General features: G+C 40.8%; 2 protein-coding genes across 3 annotated transcripts; both read left to right on the top strand.

Annotated features, from left to right (window-relative positions):
• The first annotated feature begins 7,499 nt into the window (after positions 1–7,499).
• Positions 7,500–13,998, top strand: anxa1a (annexin A1a). Of its 2 annotated transcripts, none has more exons than XM_020052404.2 (13): positions 7,500–7,738; positions 8,609–8,680; positions 9,060–9,153; positions 9,346–9,440; positions 9,598–9,711; positions 10,187–10,277; positions 10,359–10,438; positions 10,539–10,595; positions 10,689–10,782; positions 11,873–11,968; positions 12,254–12,312; positions 12,568–12,690; positions 13,579–13,998. In XM_020052404.2, the coding sequence occupies exons 1-13, from the start codon at positions 7,733–7,735 to the stop codon at positions 13,636–13,638; spliced, it is 1,041 nt and encodes a 346-aa protein (XP_019907963.1). In that variant the 5' UTR covers positions 7,500–7,732; the 3' UTR covers positions 13,639–13,998. The 2 variants fall into 2 exon arrangements, with proteins under 2 accessions (XP_019907963.1, XP_010875166.1); XM_010876864.3 differs by lacking the exon at positions 7,500–7,738 and adding an exon at positions 7,794–7,899.
• A 2,021-nt stretch (positions 13,999–16,019) lies between these two features.
• On the top strand, positions 16,020–19,402 carry LOC105014479 (Rieske domain-containing protein). Its single transcript, XM_010876863.5, has 4 exons — positions 16,020–16,044; positions 18,044–18,153; positions 18,394–18,428; positions 18,828–19,402. The coding sequence occupies exons 2-4, from the start codon at positions 18,141–18,143 to the stop codon at positions 19,107–19,109; spliced, it is 330 nt and encodes a 109-aa protein (XP_010875165.4). The 5' UTR covers positions 16,020–16,044; positions 18,044–18,140; the 3' UTR covers positions 19,110–19,402.
• The last annotated feature ends 1,732 nt before the right edge of the window (positions 19,403–21,134 follow it).

Raw genomic sequence — 21,134 nt, 5'->3', positions numbered from 1 at the left:
AACTCCTCCCCAACTCTCACTGCCACAGGGGCGTGGCCATTCCGCAAAGACCCCATTGGGACCTCAGGACATGGTGACCTGGTGTTTGTTTCCCAAGCACCTGAATAAAATACAAAACAGGTAATATTCCAGTAATACTACAGACTGGGATAAAAAAAACTGAAGGATGCCCAATGACTTGGAAGAAGCAGGTCAATGGTAGTTCAAATAAATGTGTAGGGGGGGTGTCTAGGGTTGTGTGTGTGGGGGGGGGGTGTCTGGGGTTGTGTGTGTCTGGGGATATGTATCGGGGTGTGGGTGTATGGAGGTGTGTGTGTCTGGGGTTGTGTGTGTGTGTGTGTGTTTGTGTGTGTGTGTGGGTGTGTGTCTGGGAGGGGTTTGCTGTGTGTGGGGGTGTGTGGGTGGGGTGTCGGGGTGTGTGTATGGGGGTGCGTGTGTCTTTGGTTGTGTGTGTGGGGGTGTGTGTATCTGGGGATGTGTGTGTGTCTGGAGTTGTCTGTGTGTGTGTGTGTGTGGGGGGGGGGGTATGTCCGGGGGTGTGTGTGCTGTGTGCATGTTTGCCAGTTGGCAGAGTACCTACGTAGTTTTGATGCTGGGGCAACAGAGCAGTGCCTCCCTACTTTCTTCCCCAGAAATGTCAGTGACAGGGATACATTCTCATTCCCAGAGGAATTCACATACATGATGCAGGATGTGAGAGTGTGGATGCCTGTTTGATGTGTGAGAGATTTTAGCTATTGTCCCAAAACTGCAAAACAGGGATGATGGTAGATTAATGACAGAACCACATGCATTTTCTAAATTACATAATATATTTGTGTGTGTGTGTGCGTGCAAGATTTATGCAAGAATGAAAATGTTCTAAGCCCAGAGATAGCAGATCTACCTAACATTAATACAGACTTCATAAGATTACATTACGAGTCCTGGAAATCTTTTGTGGAAATGCAATACATTCTAGTCATGGCATTCTCTCTTAGTTTAATGCTTACAGTTAGCCTGGTTGTATACATTATTAACTAATTGACATAGCAACATTATGAAATACAACATGTTCAAACATTTTCATCAACAATTTGCACACCATACTAGTTTTGATCTGTAACAAAAGGCTACTATCACTCAGCTACAGATACCTCGGTGTCACTAAGAAACAAAGACATTGCACCTTATATCAGACCAGGTCCCTGCTGTAGCCGTGTCGGAGACCTGCTTCTGTCCAAGTAAGAAGAGGGAAAAGCTAGATCTCTGCTTGCTTTTCTGTGGAACCGAGCTCTGAACACTCTTTAATTATTAAATTTTAGTGATCAAGTTTCACCCCTATGTATTAGATTGGCCTGGTTGTAGTGGAGACCGAGCAACAATTAGTCATCAGGTTTCCAGTGTGTGATTGAGATTGTTACTTGATGCTGTCTCTCTGGTCCATGCGCCCCACTCACCACCAAGTGCATGTATTCACAAGAAAGCCTCTCAGGTTGGTAGCACTGAACAAGGACCAGGTCTCCAATAAACTCTCATTCATTATCAACTGACAAGCAAAACTAGTTCCAAGAGCTTATTAAGTCGGAGATGCCTTACGGATATGGGCCAGGTCTGGGATCAGTGCCGTGCTATAGGTCCCTTCTCACAGTTGACATCACATGACTGGTAAACATATTGCCCTTGAAGCCAGTTCCACTACAGTTTTTCATTGCAACCCTCTAATCAGGGACTTATTCAGACTCAAGACACCAAGTGGGACCAATTAATGAGGCGGTAGAACAGAAAACCAGCACGCTCCGGACTATGACATATGGTATGCCAGAGATGTTACAAGTAAGGGAGGCAAAAATAAATAAAAAACGCTTTGGAGAGGTTGTTGCATAATCTATCCAAAGTACTGATGCTGTATCCAAATTTGATCATCCTGTAGTAATGTGTACTGTATTATCGATTAAAAAAGCTTAGAGAGTATTTATTTCCAATAAATTATTTGCCCCAATATCAAATGTATCACCCCTAGAAAATATAAGTTTACATAACAATTTACATTTCCAGTACCTGAAGCTATGTCTGCTGTGCCAAACTAGTTCTAATCAAGACATGGCATATGTTACTTGGCCAACCAGTTGTTCCGGTAGACTAAAGTAGCATCGGGTTCCAGACAATCTTTTGGCCTTGACACTAGCAAGAAATTGTTAGTAAATCACACACTTGAGATACTATTTTTTGACAGAAGAAACTCTTGAGGAATCGCTACTACAGGAGGATAGGGCTACAACTTCGAGAAACAAGTCCTATGAGCTCTTTCAAAAAGCCAGAAAAGAATTGTACTCTACTCAAATCCGCGACAGGAATGTATTCTCTCGACAAAGCTCAGCAATAAACAGAGCACGTTATTTTAGACAACAGGGCTATATAGTGGGCATGTTTGATTTGTTTTCTATCTTGTAATATTTATGAACTGAAGTTTCATTTCAATAGAAGATTAAGTGACAATAATCACAGATTGTTAAATGACTGCAGTTTCAGACAGGATGTATTGCCAGTCAGCTAGGTACCAAGCTAAAATGGGAGCTATCCAAAATTCAACATACACAACATTCTATAATACATTTATGATATTTCACACAACAAATTAAAGGCTATTTCCCTAATTTTGAGGTTGCTATTGAAAAATGGCTTCTGCCTGGTGGAGTTCAGTGCAATTGAACCAACAACCGGTTATATAGAAAAAAATAAACTTTTATTTTTGGTTGATCAGCTTAAAAAGCTTTAAACACACACCCATTCATTCAATCAATCACATTAAAATAATTTAGAAATATTATTTTGGATGGCACAATGACCCTCTACCCCTCTCAAACTACTGGACCTTGGGGCCAGTTCCAATCCACTCCATTTTATAATTGTTGAATATTTGGGGCTTGCTCATGTTGATGTTGCCACCGCATTGTCTAGGTAGACTAAGTGCATATTTTCAAGGTTGTTGCTAAAACCACCATTGTATAAAGCGTGGCACGTTTAAACAAGTTGAGCAGGTATTGTCAGGTAGTTTCAGGTCCTAGACAGAACTAATGAACCAAACTCTGGCACACTTCAGTTCCCGCCTCAAAGGAGAATGAATCAGTGCATTCATAGCTGAGTAGGACAGGGTTCATGCCTGTTTGGTTTAATGTACACCATGGCGCTGACATGACAAAAGTCTTACAGTGCAAATTTCCCAGGATTACAATAATATTTGTCAATTAAATAGTAAACGTGTTTTTACATTTAATAACTTTTTAACTTGCAGTTTGACTGATTTGAGCTCCCTCGAGATAGGGTTATGGTTATCTGTAACAATGCACAAACCATCTATGTATATGCCATCAATGCACAAACATCTACCAATTTCAGGAAATATTAATCCTTGAAAAAAATTATAGATACACTTCAATAAACATTTCAGGGTGGGAAACACAAACACAATTGGTTCACTTGGGAGGATCAAACAAAATGTATCCAGAAGAAAATGGTTTGTACTAAAGCTGAAAGATCAAAGTTGTAACTCACAGAGTTACAAATATTATTAATGTACTAAAGTGAAAAACTCCTTTGTGACTACAAGAAAATCAGATTCAACCCTACCTGTTACAATAACAAAACAGAAAATGCCAAACTAACTCAAACCATGAACACGCGTCCACAGCCAGCCCTCAGTGTTGAAATACGGGAGTTTCTGCATAACGGGGTAATTTCAATGGCAATGTGCGGGTAATATAGTCACTAATATCTGGCAACCCTGCCAGCCCTTACTGCACAAGCCAATCATGAGCCGTCTTTTGCTGAGTATATTCCATATTTTGTTTTCGCTGTGACGGAAACGTCGTGGTTTTTTAACCTTGACAATCGTTATTTCTATCACTAATCGTTAGTTCCATAGACATAATAAAGAGTAGACCCCGCATTGGCTGCTGGGCGCGAGAAATACGGCCGCCATCTTGGACCGGTCGTACTCCTAGTTGCGTAGCAGCAGAAGCAACGGCGCCAGAGCACTATGCAGCATATTCCTGCTCAAATCGGCGAACCATCGAAAGCAGGGCTCGGTGGATTACTTTTCACAAGTAAGATTTAACATTACCGTACTATTGGTTGTATTTTGTGACTAGAATATAACCAGAGAGTTGAGAAGGAGCAAGGTTCTTTGATATTACTGTACTGCACCAGCCGGTGTTCACCCAGCTATGAACTGAGACTTGATTAGTCATTTTCCATAACACTGGCTTAGATTACAACTGACATAAGAATGCTATTGTAGAAATAAAACAAATATTACTGGTATAACATTGGCCAGCTAATTTTACACAAGTGGCACAGACTGTATCATATATAGTCGTATATATAAATAAAAGACAGTATCATCAGTGTTGGGCAATACTAGCTTAGCTAGTAACTTAGTATTTTGGTGGTAGCTTCTCTATTTCCAGAGTCAAGGAACTTTTCAGTAGTAGTAACTCCTTTATTTACAAAGTAGCTTGGCCACACAAGCTACACTTTTCTTGTCATGTGAAATTAGCGCAACTTAAAGTAGCTTCCTATGTAGTGAACTAGCCTACTGCTGTGTTTTTTATATGCATTGTGTTCCTAAGATGCTCCTAACTGCTTTAGTTTTGTTTGTCTGAATTGTTATGTATTCAGTGTTTTTCAGGTCCTAGATGCTTCTAAATGGTATGTATTACATAACATCAACTTTATGCAGGTGTCAGAAAGATTGGTATGTATGTTGATATGATGTTATCTTGTTTAAATGTTTTTCAATATGCAGTTTGGTTTCTGTTGGCATTATCTTGTATTCAATGTGTTTTTCAGGTTCTAGATGCTTCTAAATGGTATGTATTACACAACATCAACTTTAGCAGGTGTCAGAAAGATTGGTATGTATGTTGATATGATGTTATCTTGTTTAAATGTTTTTCAATATGCAGTTTTGTTTCGGTTGGCAGTATCTTGTATTCAGTGTGTTTTTCAGGTCCTAGATGTTTCTAAATGGTATGTATTACACAACATCAAGTACATGTAGGTGTCAAAAGGGTAGGTATTGCATGTGTTGTTTTCAAGTTATCCCAGTTCTGCAATTACATTGTTACAAGTTAATGTTCCTTTGTGTACAAGTATACTGTATAAGTTAAACAAGAAACTGATCCCATTCCTAAAAACATGGATGCAAACTAATTATCTATCTGCCCATGTAGCTGTTTACCATTTTCATTCTCTTTGAGTTTGCACCCCTGTGATAGGCACTTTACTGCTTTGTATTAACAAAATCACATGGGGCTTTCTTGGGGTGTCTTTTCGCCATGATCAGAGTAATAAAACTTTTTTCTTTTGCAGGTACTTGTCGGTCATCGGATTTGTCATCTATAACGACGTGTGATGCTGATGATTCCTGAACTGCTTGGAGCTCCTATTTAATTCAATCAGAGCATCAGGTAGGGTTGGTGTTCTTTTAATTACAATTAATTTGGAAAATATACCTAATGAATAGCTTTATGTCTTGTGAGTAATGTATGTATTGTGTGCCTGTTATCCATACGAGGCGGCTGGAATAACAATCCATCGGCACGCCAGTTCCAGGCCATCTTCCGCCGGCTGATGGTTCGGTGTGGTGTCTCACCTGGTGAGACAGGCAATGTGGCAGCCCAGGATAACACTGTGTCCCTGTCTGCTGTGGAGATCTCTTCTCCTGAAACTGCTGAAGAGCACCCATCTCCATTCGCCAACATTTGGCCCTTGTGTGTGACCACAGTTATCTCCCCACTCGGTTTGGTGGTCTGGTGGCAAATGCTCTGGTCTACATAGCAGGGTTTGTAGTCCGGCAGATTCTACGGAAACTGTCCTGTGATGTGTGCCGTGCGAGCTTGGTCAGAGATGCTGTACCATCTTCATTTGACAAGAGCTACCACCTTCTAACCCTGAAAAACAACGGCGGCCTAGTTATTCCATCACAAGGCACAGTGAAGGCTTTTTTTATTTATTTTTTATTCTTTTAATCTTTGTATATTAAGGTTGCTTTGTTCTTATTTTCTCTGTTTCGTGCACTGTGTCTTTGAGCATTGTGTAAAGCGCTATATAAATATAATGTCTTTTTTATTTTTATTTTAATAAGGTGCTGAGAGCTGCAGAGGGGGTGATTCACCAATGCAAGCTCCTGAGGTGTCGACAGTCACACATATCGTCCGGGAGGAGATTGTAACGGAGGATGTTTTTTGCTTGGGGAACACATTGAGGAGACAGTTTGGCATCGACAACCATCAGTCTGACTTGTTGTTATTGGTTCTATCTGTGTTTCTTAAAATAAGTCCCGTACCACATTGCCAAACTCACCTCTCTTGAACTGCAGAAAGGGAGCACGAGGAAGAAGCTCTGCAAAACTGTCCTCTTTCAGGGGTTTTAGAGCGTGTGGGTGTGTGTTGTTCCATGACAATTCAAGACTTTAATCCTAAATTCCGGCATCCCAAAACTAATTCTAAGCTTTATATCTGTACTTTAACCTTACTCATCACATAGTATCTTTATGTCATATCTGTCATCATTCTGACAAGATTAACACTGAAACTGAAAGCAATTGTTTAAGAATGCCTGGAAACAGTGGTCTGTCACATTATATGTGAATACTGCTGTAAGTGCTGGTGGGTCTGTAAATACCTCTGTTTGTTTGTGTTTCATGAACTCTAGCCTCATGGTGTGTCTCCAGGAATCCAAATGTTGGTCTCCTTTGCCTTACACTGGGTTTGTGAGGTTGTGTATAGTGAAATGTATCTTTACATTATGTGTTTGTGATTGTCTTAACCCTGATCTCTTTCCCTCTGGGTTCTGTAAAGCACTTTGTAACTGTGTTTTGAAAATTGCTACATTAAGTTTGCAGACTTTTCTAGGGAGTTTCAACATAGTAAATGTGCAGTTTAAATAAAAACAGTCACTTTTCATTTCATCCTGCTATTTTAGACAGAGTACTGGGACCTGTGTGTGTATGTTGGGAGTGGGGCTGCGAAATTAAAGAGAGAGAGAGAATGAAAAAAAAAATATATGACTTTACTGCCACTATTTACACATTAGGTGTATCAATCAGAATGATCTGACGTCTGGTCACTTTATATCATATATCAGAAAATGATATTACTGTTAAGCCCACTATGAATATTAAATACCCTGAACCATGTGTCCTGTATCATAGCTACATGTATGACCTTTGCAGCAAAAAAAAAAAACGCGTGAAAATCAGTAAGGTATTCACTGAGGTATGATTAATTAAATGCGCTGACAGCTCATTTCACCTCCCAAAACAGATTACACTGAGTGGAGCGGCTGACCGGTCCAAGATGGCGGCCCCACGGCTCGTCAGCGCGAGTAGGAAGTAGCGGTCGATGCGGCGTCTACTCTTTATTATGTCTATGGTTAGTTATATCAAACTACATTAGTGGGTGGAGAGCAAAATGACCGGATGACCCTGCTCTTGAGTGTTGCTTGCGTCGAGACACGGCCAAACATATTACTTAAAGCGATGTAAAAACTTTGACAAATTGTAGATATTCATCATTATTCCCATTTAACATGAATTAAAAACCTTTACTACAACGGTTGTCATATATGCAACGTAAGGTAGTTTCCACGAAACATTGTGTCGGTGCTATTAGTTATTTTCTGCCGCTATTATAAATTTTCTCACACAACTGTACTGTACTGTGCTTGGAATGTTTCACGCAATCTTGCAATGATGGTAAGTGCCCGAGTCCAATACTGTCCAATAGAAGCGTCGAACGGGGGTGTGGGCTGCACGGTTGCTAGGTGGGGTTCATCATAAATACACGAGTGCAACTTCCCAACGCCCCTTAAATCTAGTCTGAGACATTTTCACAGTTGCATACCTCTGGACAAAAGGTAAGATAATGCCATTTTTTTTCTTCTTCAATAGAAACAATGGGGAACTGAGATCGAGCTAACAATTACTTTTCCTTTTTTCGAACTTTGAAACTTATTTAGATGGTGAATTAACCTTAACGCTTACGTTTTAAATATTACAGCGTAACGTTGATGTTGGGAACTCGTACATTTTGTTTCTTTGCTCATAGTTCAGGAAACCAGGTTGGTGAAATGTGGTAACATTTAATTGATTGTTTGATGAAGTGGCTCATGCGTAAACGAGGAACCACTCAAATATTCCTGAGAACTATTTTGTCTCCCCAAATAAGCACACCCTGTTAGGTCCTGGAAACCTTTGGAAACTAACAGTAAACCACTGTGAAGTAAGAGAGGATTTGTTGATACTAGTTAGGCGTGGTCCATACCACATTTCTCTTGCCATAACATTGCAAAATATACATTTAGACTTTTCATAAAATATATCCAGCTTGTTATGATGTGACCATGTATAACATCATCATATCAAATTTCTATTTTGATTTAATTGGGCATATCCTACTTTTATGTTATAGAATGATGCTGAGCTTGTACAAGTATCAATCCTGGCAACAAAGAATGAGCATTTCCACTAATTATTTCAGAAATGCAATAGACTTCCATGTTTAATACAGAGGTTATTATTAATACTGTTCTGCGGCAGCTCTTTAATACTCTTTTCTTTTTGCAGACGCCTGCCACCATGTCCTTTATTAGTGAATTCCTGCAGCAGACTGTGTATATGGGCAAGCGAGATGACTCAGTACGGTTCGGTTTCACTTCCTAGAGGGAACGCCTCAAATCTGCTCTTTCCCCCCCCCTCTTTTGGTACGCTAGTGTGGAAAAAATGACCCAGCAGTGTGGGGAGCTACAGCAAAATAACTATCCAAAAAGGATAGCGGATAGACAGATGGGTCGTGAGCTGGTAGAGAGAGAGAGAGTGAGAGAGAGAGCGAGAGAGAGAACCATTCTTAACTTGTGACTCAGAAGCAATTAAGGAGTAAAAGCACTTTCTGTTAAAACAAAAAAATACATGTCTGCTCTTATTTCCCCCGCTATCTTTAATGTAACCCATTTGCTCTCATACTTTTGCTCTGCATTTTAAGCTTTTCATTAATTTATGTGAAATTGTGCTCTCTCAGGCCTTTCCCAAACAGGGTGGCACCGTGACCCCTGACCCTCATTTCAGTGCCGTTGGGGACACTGGCATCTTGGATAAGGCCATCAAAGCCAAAGGTGAGAGAGAAACAATGTATGGTACGAAGCGGAATAGCTCCAGTTAACATAAGGATGTTGTTTCCTTACACGAGGTAGTGTAGGGGGACATTCTGCAAGGGAATATGAACGTGTGTGTATGGGTTCCTGCGGGTGACTAGTCGGAGGTCATGGCTTATGGTTAATATCCCTTCCCTCTCGTCTGTGACGTAGGTGTGGATGAGAACACCATCATTGATGTGCTGGCTAAGAGGAGCAATGCCCAGAGACAGCAGATCAAAGCTTCCTACGAAAAGTCTAGTGGCAAGGTAAGATGAGACTCACTGTATTTGGTTCAGCACGAGGCACATGTGTAGTTTGCACTTCAGGATCAGTGGAATTATGCAATACTTCAGCCAACGGTTAAGCTAAAACACACATACTTGTGTATGATGGTTGAAGTGTGTATGAACCCTCTCCCTGCAGCCTCTGGACGCTGCCTTGAAATCAGCCTTAAAGGGGGAGCTGGAGGATGTGGTTCTGGCACTGCTCAGAACGCCAGCCCAATATGATGCCCAACAGCTCAGACTGGCCATGAAGGTACCCATGCGCTGACAAATTAGTTTTTTATATTACAGGCATTTATAAGTTAGATCATTCAATAATCGATCCAGAAATAAATTTACTCCAGATGGGCCATGGTTCTTTCTAAAGAGGAAGCAATGATTCATCTTTTTATTTTGGGTCTACTGCACATCACACTCACTTCCTTTCAGTCCATTGTGACTCATTCTGCTTTATTATGCTGTTGTCCAACATGAAACACAATACATTACCAAGGGTGGGACTGTTTTAATCAGTAAGGAGGACATGATAAAAGGTAATGTGCAGTGTGTGTAATTAGGGTTCAGTGATCACCATCTGTGTTTACAGTAGCCCATACCTGGTACTACCTCCATATTGGAACCTTTTTGTTCCGTTTGAGGCATAATGAAGATGGCCCTGTGGCCTTTGAATGCTTTGACCTGACCATTACCTTTGACCCCTTTCACCCTTCCCTCACCCTCTCTCTCAGGGATTGGGTACCGATGAGGACACTCTGATTGAGATTCTGGCCTCCAGGACCAATAAGGAGATCAGAGAGATCAAAGTAGCCTATAAGGAAGGTTTGTACGTAAATGTAAATGTCCCTTATGTGATGTGATATTTACTCTTAGACCATAATCGTGTCCTTTTCTCATTGTTAGAATACAAAAAGGAGCTGGAGGATGAGATCAAGTCTGACACAAGCGGAGACTTTAGGACTGCCCTGCTCTCACTCTGCAAGGTGTGTTTTCGCAGGCACACAGGTTATAATTAGGGCTAGGCGAACCTTCTGAGTTGGGCTTGGGTCTGACGTGTATGTTAACCTCCCTCACAACCTGTAGGCCAACAGGAGTGAGGACACCACTGTGAACCTGGAGCTTGCTGACAGTGATGCCAGGGTATGGAACCAAGAGTGTCTAACAACCGTATGTTTGACTCCAGAGTCGGTGTGAAATGCATTTTCACTCCTGTCTTCCCCCATTGGTCCACAGACCCTGTATGAGGCTGGAGAGAAGAGGAAAGGGACCGACTGCTCGGTCTTCATAGACATTCTGACCACCAGAAGTGCTCCTCAGCTCCGCCAAAGTGAATATACAAAGAACATTTTTATGTAGTATTTCTGACAAAGGGTTTGCTTTCGGATATTCAACGTGGATCAGACGGTATCTTTTCCATGCATGTCAGCCTCCTGAATTAGAAACTATCAGTTAAAGTTACTTAAATCAGGTAGGACAAACATGGGAGATTGACAGACATGCTTGGCCGTGTCTTGTCTACGCATTATCTCAAGAACTGAAAGCAAGTAAGCCAACTTTAGCTAACTTCATAAAATGGAAACCTGATGGAACCCCAAACAATGTTTCAAGTTGTATTTCCGAGGGGAAATGTTGTAGGGTTACTAAGAATGGGAGACCTTAACCACAGACAACTGAACTGTAGTAGCCCAAAAGACATTCGATTTTTAAGTTTTTCCATTTTCAAGCCGGGTCTAAAACGACATGTCATTTCTTTTAACAAATTTGCAGATTAGGCTATTGTTAAAAATATCACCTTTTGCCTAATTAAATGCTGAACCAGTGTGGGTCCCAGATAAACTGTGCTTTGCAGGGTATTGTTGGGGAAAGTGTGGCTACTTTGAATGATCAGTGATGATTGATAATTAGTAGGAAGCCTTTCGAAGTGGGTTTTCAGAGAACATTTCAACGTGACACTAATGCAACATTGTAGAAGGAAACTTTGCCTGGACAAACCAATCTGGACTCCTTGGCCCCTCCATTATCTCAGCCATTCACCCGCTCTTCCTCAGTGCCTTCTCCTTGGCTAAACTGTGTAATTTAGGCTCATATTTACAGATCACATATGTTTGTTAATAAGGTATGTGACAGTTTATGCTCGGTGTGCTTTATAAGTACACTCAACAGAACGTCCGGGGTTGCTGTGATCCATTTGATGGTTCTAATGAAACCAGGACAGATAAAATTGCAAACTGGGGAAGGGGAATATTAAAAATCCCATCTTCAATTAGGCATTTCTGGAAAATGAAACGATGATAACAATCCTAATGTGACGTTTGCTTTGTTTTTGTCAAGAACATTGTTTTTGTCATCAGACACTAAAGTCAGTTGCAGTGTTTGCCAATACACCACATACTACTAAAATCTGCCAACTCTTTCAGCCTTTGAGAGGTACTCCAAATACAGTAAAGTGGATGTGGGAAAGGCTATTGACCTGGAACTGAAGGGAGACATTGAGAACTGCCTGAAAGCTGTAGGTGAGTAATCACATAATGGACAAAGCTTTAATGTCCCACTGCCTTTGTACTTCACCCACTAAGCATGTGTTGCAGTTGTATCATGTTTAATGGGTCTTAGTACCACAACGATCCACAAGGGATGCGACTGTCCAGATGCAGAAAAAGCACATGCTGTTGGTGGAATGGAACATTTATCCAAGGCACATCCAGTTTTCCAAACACTCCAGCAATGCACTGGTTTTTGAGTGTTTCTTTTGTGCTGTTTTTTTTGTCACCTAACTGGATTTCCTACCGGTCTTTCAGTTCAGTGTGCTGGAAGCAAGGCTGCTTTTTTTGCTGAGAAACTCAACTTGGCAATGAAGGTATGTATACTGATAAATGTATGTTTTGTATCAGATGACAGGTTGTTTAATACGGTATGCGAGTGAACTGAAATCACACTTTTTGGACAAATCCAGACTAATCATTTTGAATCAGTTTTTAAATATGACAGTCCTCACAACACCACAAACACTCTATAACATTCTATAGGACTAAACAAACAGACCAGGTTCAGGCTAAGGAGCTTGCTATACCTTGTATAAATCTTCCATTTGTGTGCCTGTCTCATTCCCCAGGGTAAAGGAACTAGGACCAAGGTTCTGACCCGGGTCATGGTGAGCCGGTCTGAAGTTGACCTGGCCTGGATCAAACAGGAGTACAAGAATAAATTTGGGAAAACCCTCTACCAGGATATTCTCGTAAGCCAACCTCTCTGTTGCAATGAAAGACAAGGAATCACTTTCCCGGAATCAGATATTTTAAAGTTACTTTCACAACCAAACTTATTTTGGACGCTACTAGGGTTCCCAATAGCACCTGAAGCAGCAGCAACACATTTCCCAGGGTACACTCATGACATCTGACATAACGTTCATGGACAAGTAGCTGACCCGTTCAAATGTAGACTATAGCAACCCTAGGATAAACTGTGTCATGCCCAATTACAATATGCAGGTCCATCAAGAAATACAAGACTGGTTTCAACCTGGAGATTTTCTTATTGCGTTCGCATTACAAAATATCATTGCCTGCTTGAGCCATGGACATGTCTACAATATTTTATAATAGTAGTAGCTTATGTTTAAGGGGCTCCCAAGTTTTCTTTGTCATGATGGCCTCACAGTGCATCTGCATTATAACGGCCAGGAGCCGCACTGTACTGACTGTTCCTCAGTGGGTCACATCGGCTCAGCTCCATCTGGTGTAAATGAGTAGGATGTCAAACAGGACTCCCTTGCCACACTTTAGGGACTCCTAGTCGGTTTGGCGCCTGCAACAATGGTATCTGCTTTTATCTCCCCAGATCTATGAAACACCACTTTGGTGCTTGTTTAAGGTCGCAACTTTGCACAAGTGGACAAATGTAACTTTTACATTTCAAATGGGGATGGTTAGAAAATGGGGAAAATGTTGTGCATGCTTTTAAAATGTTAAATTCTGTGTTTGACACAAGTGCAGCCCTAACGCCAGCCAAAAGGGTCTCAAGTGAAATTGGGAAATACATTTGAAAAACTAGACTTATGTTATGGCGTGAACATGATCAGAATTTCTGTAGTAAATTTTTGCTCTGTCCCTTACCCCTTTAGGATGACACCCAGGGAGACTACGAGAAGATCCTACTGGCCCTGTGTGGAAGTGAGAACTAACTTCCTCCAATCTCACCTGTCAATTACTATAACCGTGCCAATGGAGAATCCTTCCCAAAACATACACATCCAATGTGCATATTTCTATGTGCATAATATAATTATTCATGGCAACTGTTGGAAATTGCGGTCAACAGCAATGAGTATCTGTCAACAGCAATGAGTATAGTGAAGTGCAAAATTGAATGGGAAACATTTCCCTGTTGCTGTCTACTATATTAATTTAGTATAGCTTCAGCAGGCTTAGTAACCCATAGTGCAAGATTTCTTCACTTTTGTGCTCAAAGAATATTAAGTGGCATTGTACCAATTATGACTGCTCCTATGGCCAAATAAAGCTTTTTGTAATTTCAAATTTTCTATTGAATTTGTATGATTCCAATTATATGCTACATTGCACGTTTAATAGCCTATGCGTCTACTTTAAGAGACACCCACCCATTCAAAGTCTGTGAGATTACAACATTGTAAAAACACTAATATGCTGTGTGTAGTTGCAGCCTTATCTTGTTAATGGTTAGTAATTTATAGGCCTTGGAGTTATGCATATGAATATCCATCGCCTCCTCCTGAATCTTGACCAGGTGATACCATTAGCACATGTATACAGAACTGATGTTCTGGCTATCTCAATCTTGGAAATCTCACTAATCGAAGGTCTTCATTTCTGCATAGAATTTATTCTGTCAGGAAAGTCCTTTAAACGAGGAGGGCGGGGGGGCATCTATTGTAAGGGCTATCTACAATGTGCTGCCAAAATAAAAACTCCCATAGATCATCTTTACAGAGGTTCTCATAAGTATTCACCTTGGACCTCTCCACGTTTTTTGTTACACCATGAAATAAAAATTGATTGGGGTTTTTTCACACTGATCAATACAAAATCCACAATGTCAATATTAAAATGTTATCTACATATTTTCCTAAATTACAAATGCAAAACAAAGTCATTGCCTAAATATTCACCCAAATTGGTCAAGGCAGCCATAAGTATTGGGAGGAGTCTACTGGCTTTACACATCTGGACAGCATGTTCTGCCATTCATTGCAAAATTGCTCAAGCTCTTTCAAAACCGATAGGGACATTTGGTTAACAGCACTTCTACTATTTCCAGATATTCTTAATTGGTTTCTGTTCCTGGCAACACAAGGACATTGACCATTTTATTTTTAATCCACAATTGCTTTGGCTTATGTTTGGGGTCATTGTCCAGCTTGAGAGCCATTTCATTACTCTTGCAGTCTGCTATAGACCTCCCCTGCTAAGTGAACCTACTGTGCCTCATTTGCTCAGAGATTGTGTTACTAAACAACCCAAACCTGTACTGATCCAGTGGATGCTTTAAATTTTTCTCAAACTGTATAGATCCCACCAGATTCAACCCAAAGTCTATATACTCAGATATCACTGATGCAATTTATATACTCAAGCACATTACCCAACATAAATTGAAACTGCAACACCTTGCTCACCTAACATGTTCCTAAAGTTTCCTAAGGACTAGTCTTCTAATTCTTTGTTTTAGATGATTGCAACCAACTGGTGCATACACCAACACCTACTGTAAGGCCAGTCACTGCCTATGCATTCTTCATATTAAGCCTGTCCCCCCGAAAAACTTAAAGGTGCAATATGTACGAATTTGACTGCGCTACCAGAATAAACACAAGCCAGAATGACGATAAGACATCTGCAGTTATTTAAAGTTATTGTTCTAAAAACATTTAAACGTCCCTGCTGGTCCGTCTATTAGTTGAAATTTACTTGGACACCCACTGTACTGTTCTTCCAACCCTAAACCACCCTGAACTAGCTAATACTATTCCCGTCTCGGTCAATAAGGGAAGACAAAGAGGAGACAAGTCTTGTCATTGGCCGGATTCTACAACACAAACCTTTAAATAGCTAATGCCCTAATTAACCACCATGCCTGCACGCCACATCCCTCTACAACAACCGTTTTGCCTTCTTGAACCTTTCATAAAACCTTTCCCTCTCTAGTTCATACAATTCACAAAATTAGTGATGGGCAACTGAGGCTTTCTGAAGCCTTTGAGACCTTCATCAAAATGGTTTGAAAATCTGTTCAATTTCTCGAGGCTTTAAAACTCACTGCCCAGTGGTGTCACCTGTTAGTCAGAAATAAATATCCAAAGTTTAATGATCATATAGACGTCTTTTCCACATTATCCAAATATGTCTTTGTAGCAATTCAAGCTAGCATTTTTCAATACTGCATCCGTTCTAATTCAGAGGGTGATTAAAACAGCAGAGAGCATCACAAGGTCTGACCTGCCATCCCTGCAAGATCTCTACACAGAGAGGTCGAAGAGGAGTAAACGGATCATTACAGATCCCAGCCACCCATGCCACGGACTGTTTACCAAGCTGCCATCAGGCAGAAGGTACAGTAGTATTCAGTCCAAAACAAACAGGCTACGGGACAGCTTCGTTCCACAGGTTGTAAGGCTGCTCAACTCGGGAACCCATCTTCCCTTCCATCCATAGTCAATGCACACCTGTCACTTTATATCATTCACATCTGCCACTTATATCATGCACACCTGTCACTTTATATCATGCACACCTGTCACTTTATATCATGCATACCTGTCACTTTATATCATGCACACCTGTCACTTATACATTGCACTACGGTTGTATAGTTATTATTGATGTGTGTTTTTGTATACTGATTCAGAGGTCAGGGATTGGGAAGTCGATCCTGCTAAATCTATTTCAAAACTTTTATGGAAGAACAAAACCTGAATTTGTCCAGTAGAAATGCTTGCTTTCTTTCCTTTTATTTGGCAATTGAATAGTAAACAATTTGGTATGAACACACACGTACAGTAGCACTTTTGATAGAAGCAGCTTCTGGCAAAGTTAAATATTTAGCCAATACCATTGTGGACTGTGGCGTTACAGGGGCACTTTGGTAATGGCATAGTTGTATATCTTTAAGAGTCCACTACTGCTTTTCACTGTGTCGGTATTATCATTGTCAATAAAGAAATGCTGGATTTGACGTTGGACGAACATTTGTCACTAGGCAACGTAAACTATCAGTCACAATCTTGACCTGCATTAACCCTGCTAGTCTGTCTGCTACCTGTGTGCAGACCGCTTCCTCATAAAGTAGTACATTTTGGTTGATTTGTAACATGACTGAACACAATATTTAGACGAAATAAAAAGCATTTTCCTACCCAACCATAAACAAATGAAATAAAAACGAGTGGTAGACTGTCAATCTAACATTCTATGCCGGAACAGAATTCTCACGTCTGAAAGAGTACAGCCGCGTCTATACACTGCGTTCCAAATGATTATGCAAATGATATTTTACACTGATTTTCCAAAATAGTCGATGCAAATGACAGTCAGTATAAAGGTCAAGTCATCAACTGTCAGGTTACAAGTCCAATATCATTGAACAAACCACCCAATGAAAACAGTATGTTTTCCAAAAACAATAAAAAACTCAAAATGCACTCTTCCAAATTATCATGCACAACAGAGTTGCAAAACATTTTGCTTGCTTGCTTGCTTGCTTGCTTGCAAAAGAACTGAAAATGTTCATTGGCCACCAACCATCCACTACATCCATCTGGACCATCCAGGGTTACACGGCGCTCATCAGTGAACAAGACTGTTTGAAAATTTGTCTTCATGTATTTCTGGGCCCACTGCAACCGTATCTGCTTGTGAGAATTGGTCAGGGGTGGTCGAATATTAGGTTTATGCACAACTGCAAGCCTCTGGAGGATACCTGTCTGCTGCTTTATAATGGCAGTTTAGCAGCTGCTCTCTTAATCCGATTAATTTGTTTGGCAGTAACCATCCTCACTGTGCCTTTATCTATAGGTTTTCGTGAAATATCTAATGTTTTCATACCTTTTCCAAGGCATTGCACTATTTGACGCTTTTTCACAGCAGCGATATCCTTTTTCTTTCCCATACTGCTTGAAACCTGTGGCCTGCTTAATAATGTGGAAAATCCTTCTTAAGTAGTGTGCTTTTAATTGGGCTCACCTGGCAAACTAATTATCACAGGTGTCTGAGATTGATTTCAGTGATCCAAAGAGCCCGGAGACACAACACCATCCATGGGTTTGATAGAATAACTAAATATTTAATGTTTATGACACTAAATTCCAATTTGCATAATAATTTGGAACGCTGTGTAATGCGCCACTCTTTAATTGTCTGAAAAGTTATCAGTTGCTGGAATCTCATCTCTATAAATTAAGTCTCACACACCTGCACATCAGTATTTTTCTCTGTCTCTCTCTCTCTCTGTCAGGAGTGTTCATGTTTGGAAGTTTCCATGATGTCCTCTGAGGAAGAACTGACTTCCTTTACCCCTTCTTTGCCCCCTCCATCTGCACACTTTGTTAGCAGGAAGGAAAACTTGGTCCTGGCCAAGCATGTTACCAGGTTGGTCGGTGGAAGGGATGTGCTGGTCCTCTGCCACAAGGGCCAGCTCCACGCCACGGACATGCGCTGCTGCCGTAAGGATTGGGACAAAAATATATGTATGGGGAATGAATGTTGGGGAACAGAACAAATTGGGACTAGAGGATTCCACACCTCGAACTACCACTACCTTTGTCATACGATGGACAGCATACTTGTAAGGCCTTTAAAAGCAATTTGAAATAGAGTCTTTGTTGTAGTACAATTTCTGTGCCGGACATTAAAAACCAGGGATGCTGTAGTATATTGAGGTTCTATTCATCCTGTCTGGACAGATTCCGGTGGGCCACTGCAGGAGGGAGATATAGAGGTGAGGGTGAATTATCTGGATTTCCCTCTCACCTGCTGATTGCTATTATGTGACTGTTGAGTCTGTGATGGACAAACTGTATCTGAAGCGTCCATCATCTTAACTAAGCTGCCTTGCACTGCTTTGGCTGCTATTTGTCTCCAACTCTCAATAACTACACTAACTACTGTCTCAGCAAAAACACTGTGGTGGATAATGTCAGACCGCAGTCTAAGGACATTATTCAGCATTGTGTTTTTAGAAGGAAAAAAGAGTTGACATAAAGAACCCAACTCATCTCATCCCATTCTCATAGCTAAGCATGTCTTTTAAGTTACTAAAATGTAGATGTAAACACTAATGTCCACTATTTCTGTGTTTCTTTTGTTTATTATGATGAGTTAACTCTGATGTGACCAGGAGTTTGACGGGCGGATTTGCATTGTGTGTCCGTGGCACAAGTACAAGATTACCCTGGCGGAAGGCGAGGGGCTGTACCAGGCGGTGAACCCCTCGGCTACACCCCCCAAACCCACCTGGCAATCGAAAGGGGTCAAACAGAGGGTTCACAAGGTCACAGAAGTCAACAAAAATGTGTATGTCACCATCAATGACTCGCCAGATCCCATTGACTCTGACTTCTACCAGACTGAGAGATACAGGACCACTATGAATAAGGCCCAACCTAAGAATAAAAAATGACACGAAGGTGACTCACTGGAGTGTAAGGATTGTGATCAGGATAAAACCCCTGGTAATTTGTTCTTTAGCATTTGGGAATGTTATAAGGTAGCTACAGGACTATTTCAACACAAAACTAAAAGCCTCCCTATCATCAGCTCAAAGCATAATCTGGGTAAGATATTTATGTATTCTCCAGGGCAGCTGTATCTCATAATTGTCCCCAAATGTTCAAAACTTTTACAAATTTTTTCTGATGATGCTCTATTTTTGTACAGTTACATTACACCCCCCCCCCCTTTTTTTTAAACCTCCTCAAAATGAATGGAAAATGAAATCCCAATATACCTTAAAAATGTTGCTGTGATGATATAAGATGTGCCCTAGTTAGGTATACCCACACTGTGTACTTGGTGATCTGGGGTGTGTAGATAATACATTTAAAATATCTGTGAATCTAGTAATGTTATCCCGAATGGAACACTTAGATTACAAGTTGAATCATGTTAATAGAACATAGACATTCATCAAATTCAAAGGAGGGTCATTATTTTAGTTTTTGGTGGTGGATTTGCCCTTACTGATCTTATGTCCAATTGTCTTGCGGGGGGTGATGGGCTTTATCCTCTCCCCAATAATATGACATGATGGATTACTTTTTATTGCAATACTTCAGACCCCACCCAAAAGGATCCCATTCATAGTCCACCAAAATGCTGCATATTCCTATGTCTTACAGAAACATTTGAGTTACATTTGAGAGTTGCAGAAATACTACTTTGGGAAACTGTGATGAAGAGAGACTGACTGTGACTCCTTAGATAACATCTCTGTTGTGTGCAAATTTTTTATGCTTGTCTGAATTATTTTTTATGGGTAGATGAAATCTACCACTGGGAAAAACAAGCCTATTGTGATGTCATAACCAGTGTTCATGGAACCTGAATGGATCACAACATGATGTTATTACGTTAATTACCATTATGACATCACTAGTTGCTATGAATACGTGTCATAATGGCTGCCTCCTTATATAAGTCGTATAAATCACTTTTCATTCATTCCTTATATTGCTTACGGGAGCAGCAAAGTATTTTGTGTTTATTTTTTACCTTGACTAAAACTCAAGACGAGGATTAGACTGAGTAGACCTGCTTTAAGCTCAGATGGGTCAAATTCAGAGCCCAATTGTCCCCAAGAGGCAATCTGAGCATATTGAGGAGGATGTTCAAGTGCAGAAGAAGAAGAAGAAGAAGAAGAAAAGCCATCCGATTGTGGCTGCCTTCCAGTTTCTTTTAATGCTGTCCTGTTGTGGAATCAACTGTGATGAAAGGGAAGATAATCACGCTAACTCTGAAAATGTAAATGAGAACCAGAGCAGAGAAACCTTGTCTTTTTCCTCTGTTAAGTTTAGATCTTCCTCAGACAGAAAAAAGCCACCAGACCGTGATTTTGAAAAGTCGAACAAGAAATCTTCCAAATCAACATGTCCAGAGTCCTCCAGAAGAAAGAAAAGAGATCAGCGGAAACCAGACCCAGAAAAGGCCAGACTGTCTAAGGACAAGAACAGAGGATCAACCAGATCTAAAAAATTAGGTCATCCTGGTGGAAACCAAACTCAAGTTGAGGAGATCAGCATTTCCCCAGAATTGTTTCCAAACAGGCCTGTCAGCAAGCCTCCTAGCAACGTATCCGTCTGGTCAACAGTTTCAGTGTCCGTACATTCTCCCAAGACTCTCCAAACCTCAGCTTTAACCTCATGCCAATCTGGCACATCACTGTCGTCAGTGCAGACGTACACATGTTCCACGGACTGTTCATTGGACTGGCAGGTGTTGCCAGGTGTGCCATCCCTATCGTTTCCAGGAGATGAGAGAGGCAAAACCACTGGTGAGAAACAGGCTGGCAGCACATTTAGACAATGTTTGATAACCATTATTTCAGAAGATTCCAGCACAACTGACTCAGATGACATCTCAAGTGACAACCCACCCAGCTCTCTGACATCAGTGATAAGCTACCCCTGGTCAGAACTGTCAAGTCCTG

The sequence above is a fragment of the Esox lucius genome, chromosome 13 (assembly GCF_011004845.1).
Source record: "Esox lucius isolate fEsoLuc1 chromosome 13, fEsoLuc1.pri, whole genome shotgun sequence".
NCBI classification, from domain to species: Eukaryota; Metazoa; Chordata; class Actinopteri; order Esociformes; family Esocidae; genus Esox; species Esox lucius.
This window is presented reverse-complemented; position numbering and strand designations above follow the sequence as displayed.

Excerpts from the sequence above, each read along its gene's own strand:
- anxa1a (XM_020052404.2), top strand. Across the intron at positions 9,154-9,345 it reads TAAGGCCATCAAAGCCAAAG|GTGTGGATGAGAACACCATC; the intron begins GTGAGAGAGAAA and ends TCTGTGACGTAG. Across the intron at positions 12,313-12,567 it reads AACTCAACTTGGCAATGAAG|GGTAAAGGAACTAGGACCAA; the intron begins GTATGTATACTG and ends CTCATTCCCCAG.
- LOC105014479 (XM_010876863.5), top strand. Across the intron at positions 18,429-18,827 it reads TGCAGGAGGGAGATATAGAG|GAGTTTGACGGGCGGATTTG; the intron begins GTGAGGGTGAAT and ends TGATGTGACCAG.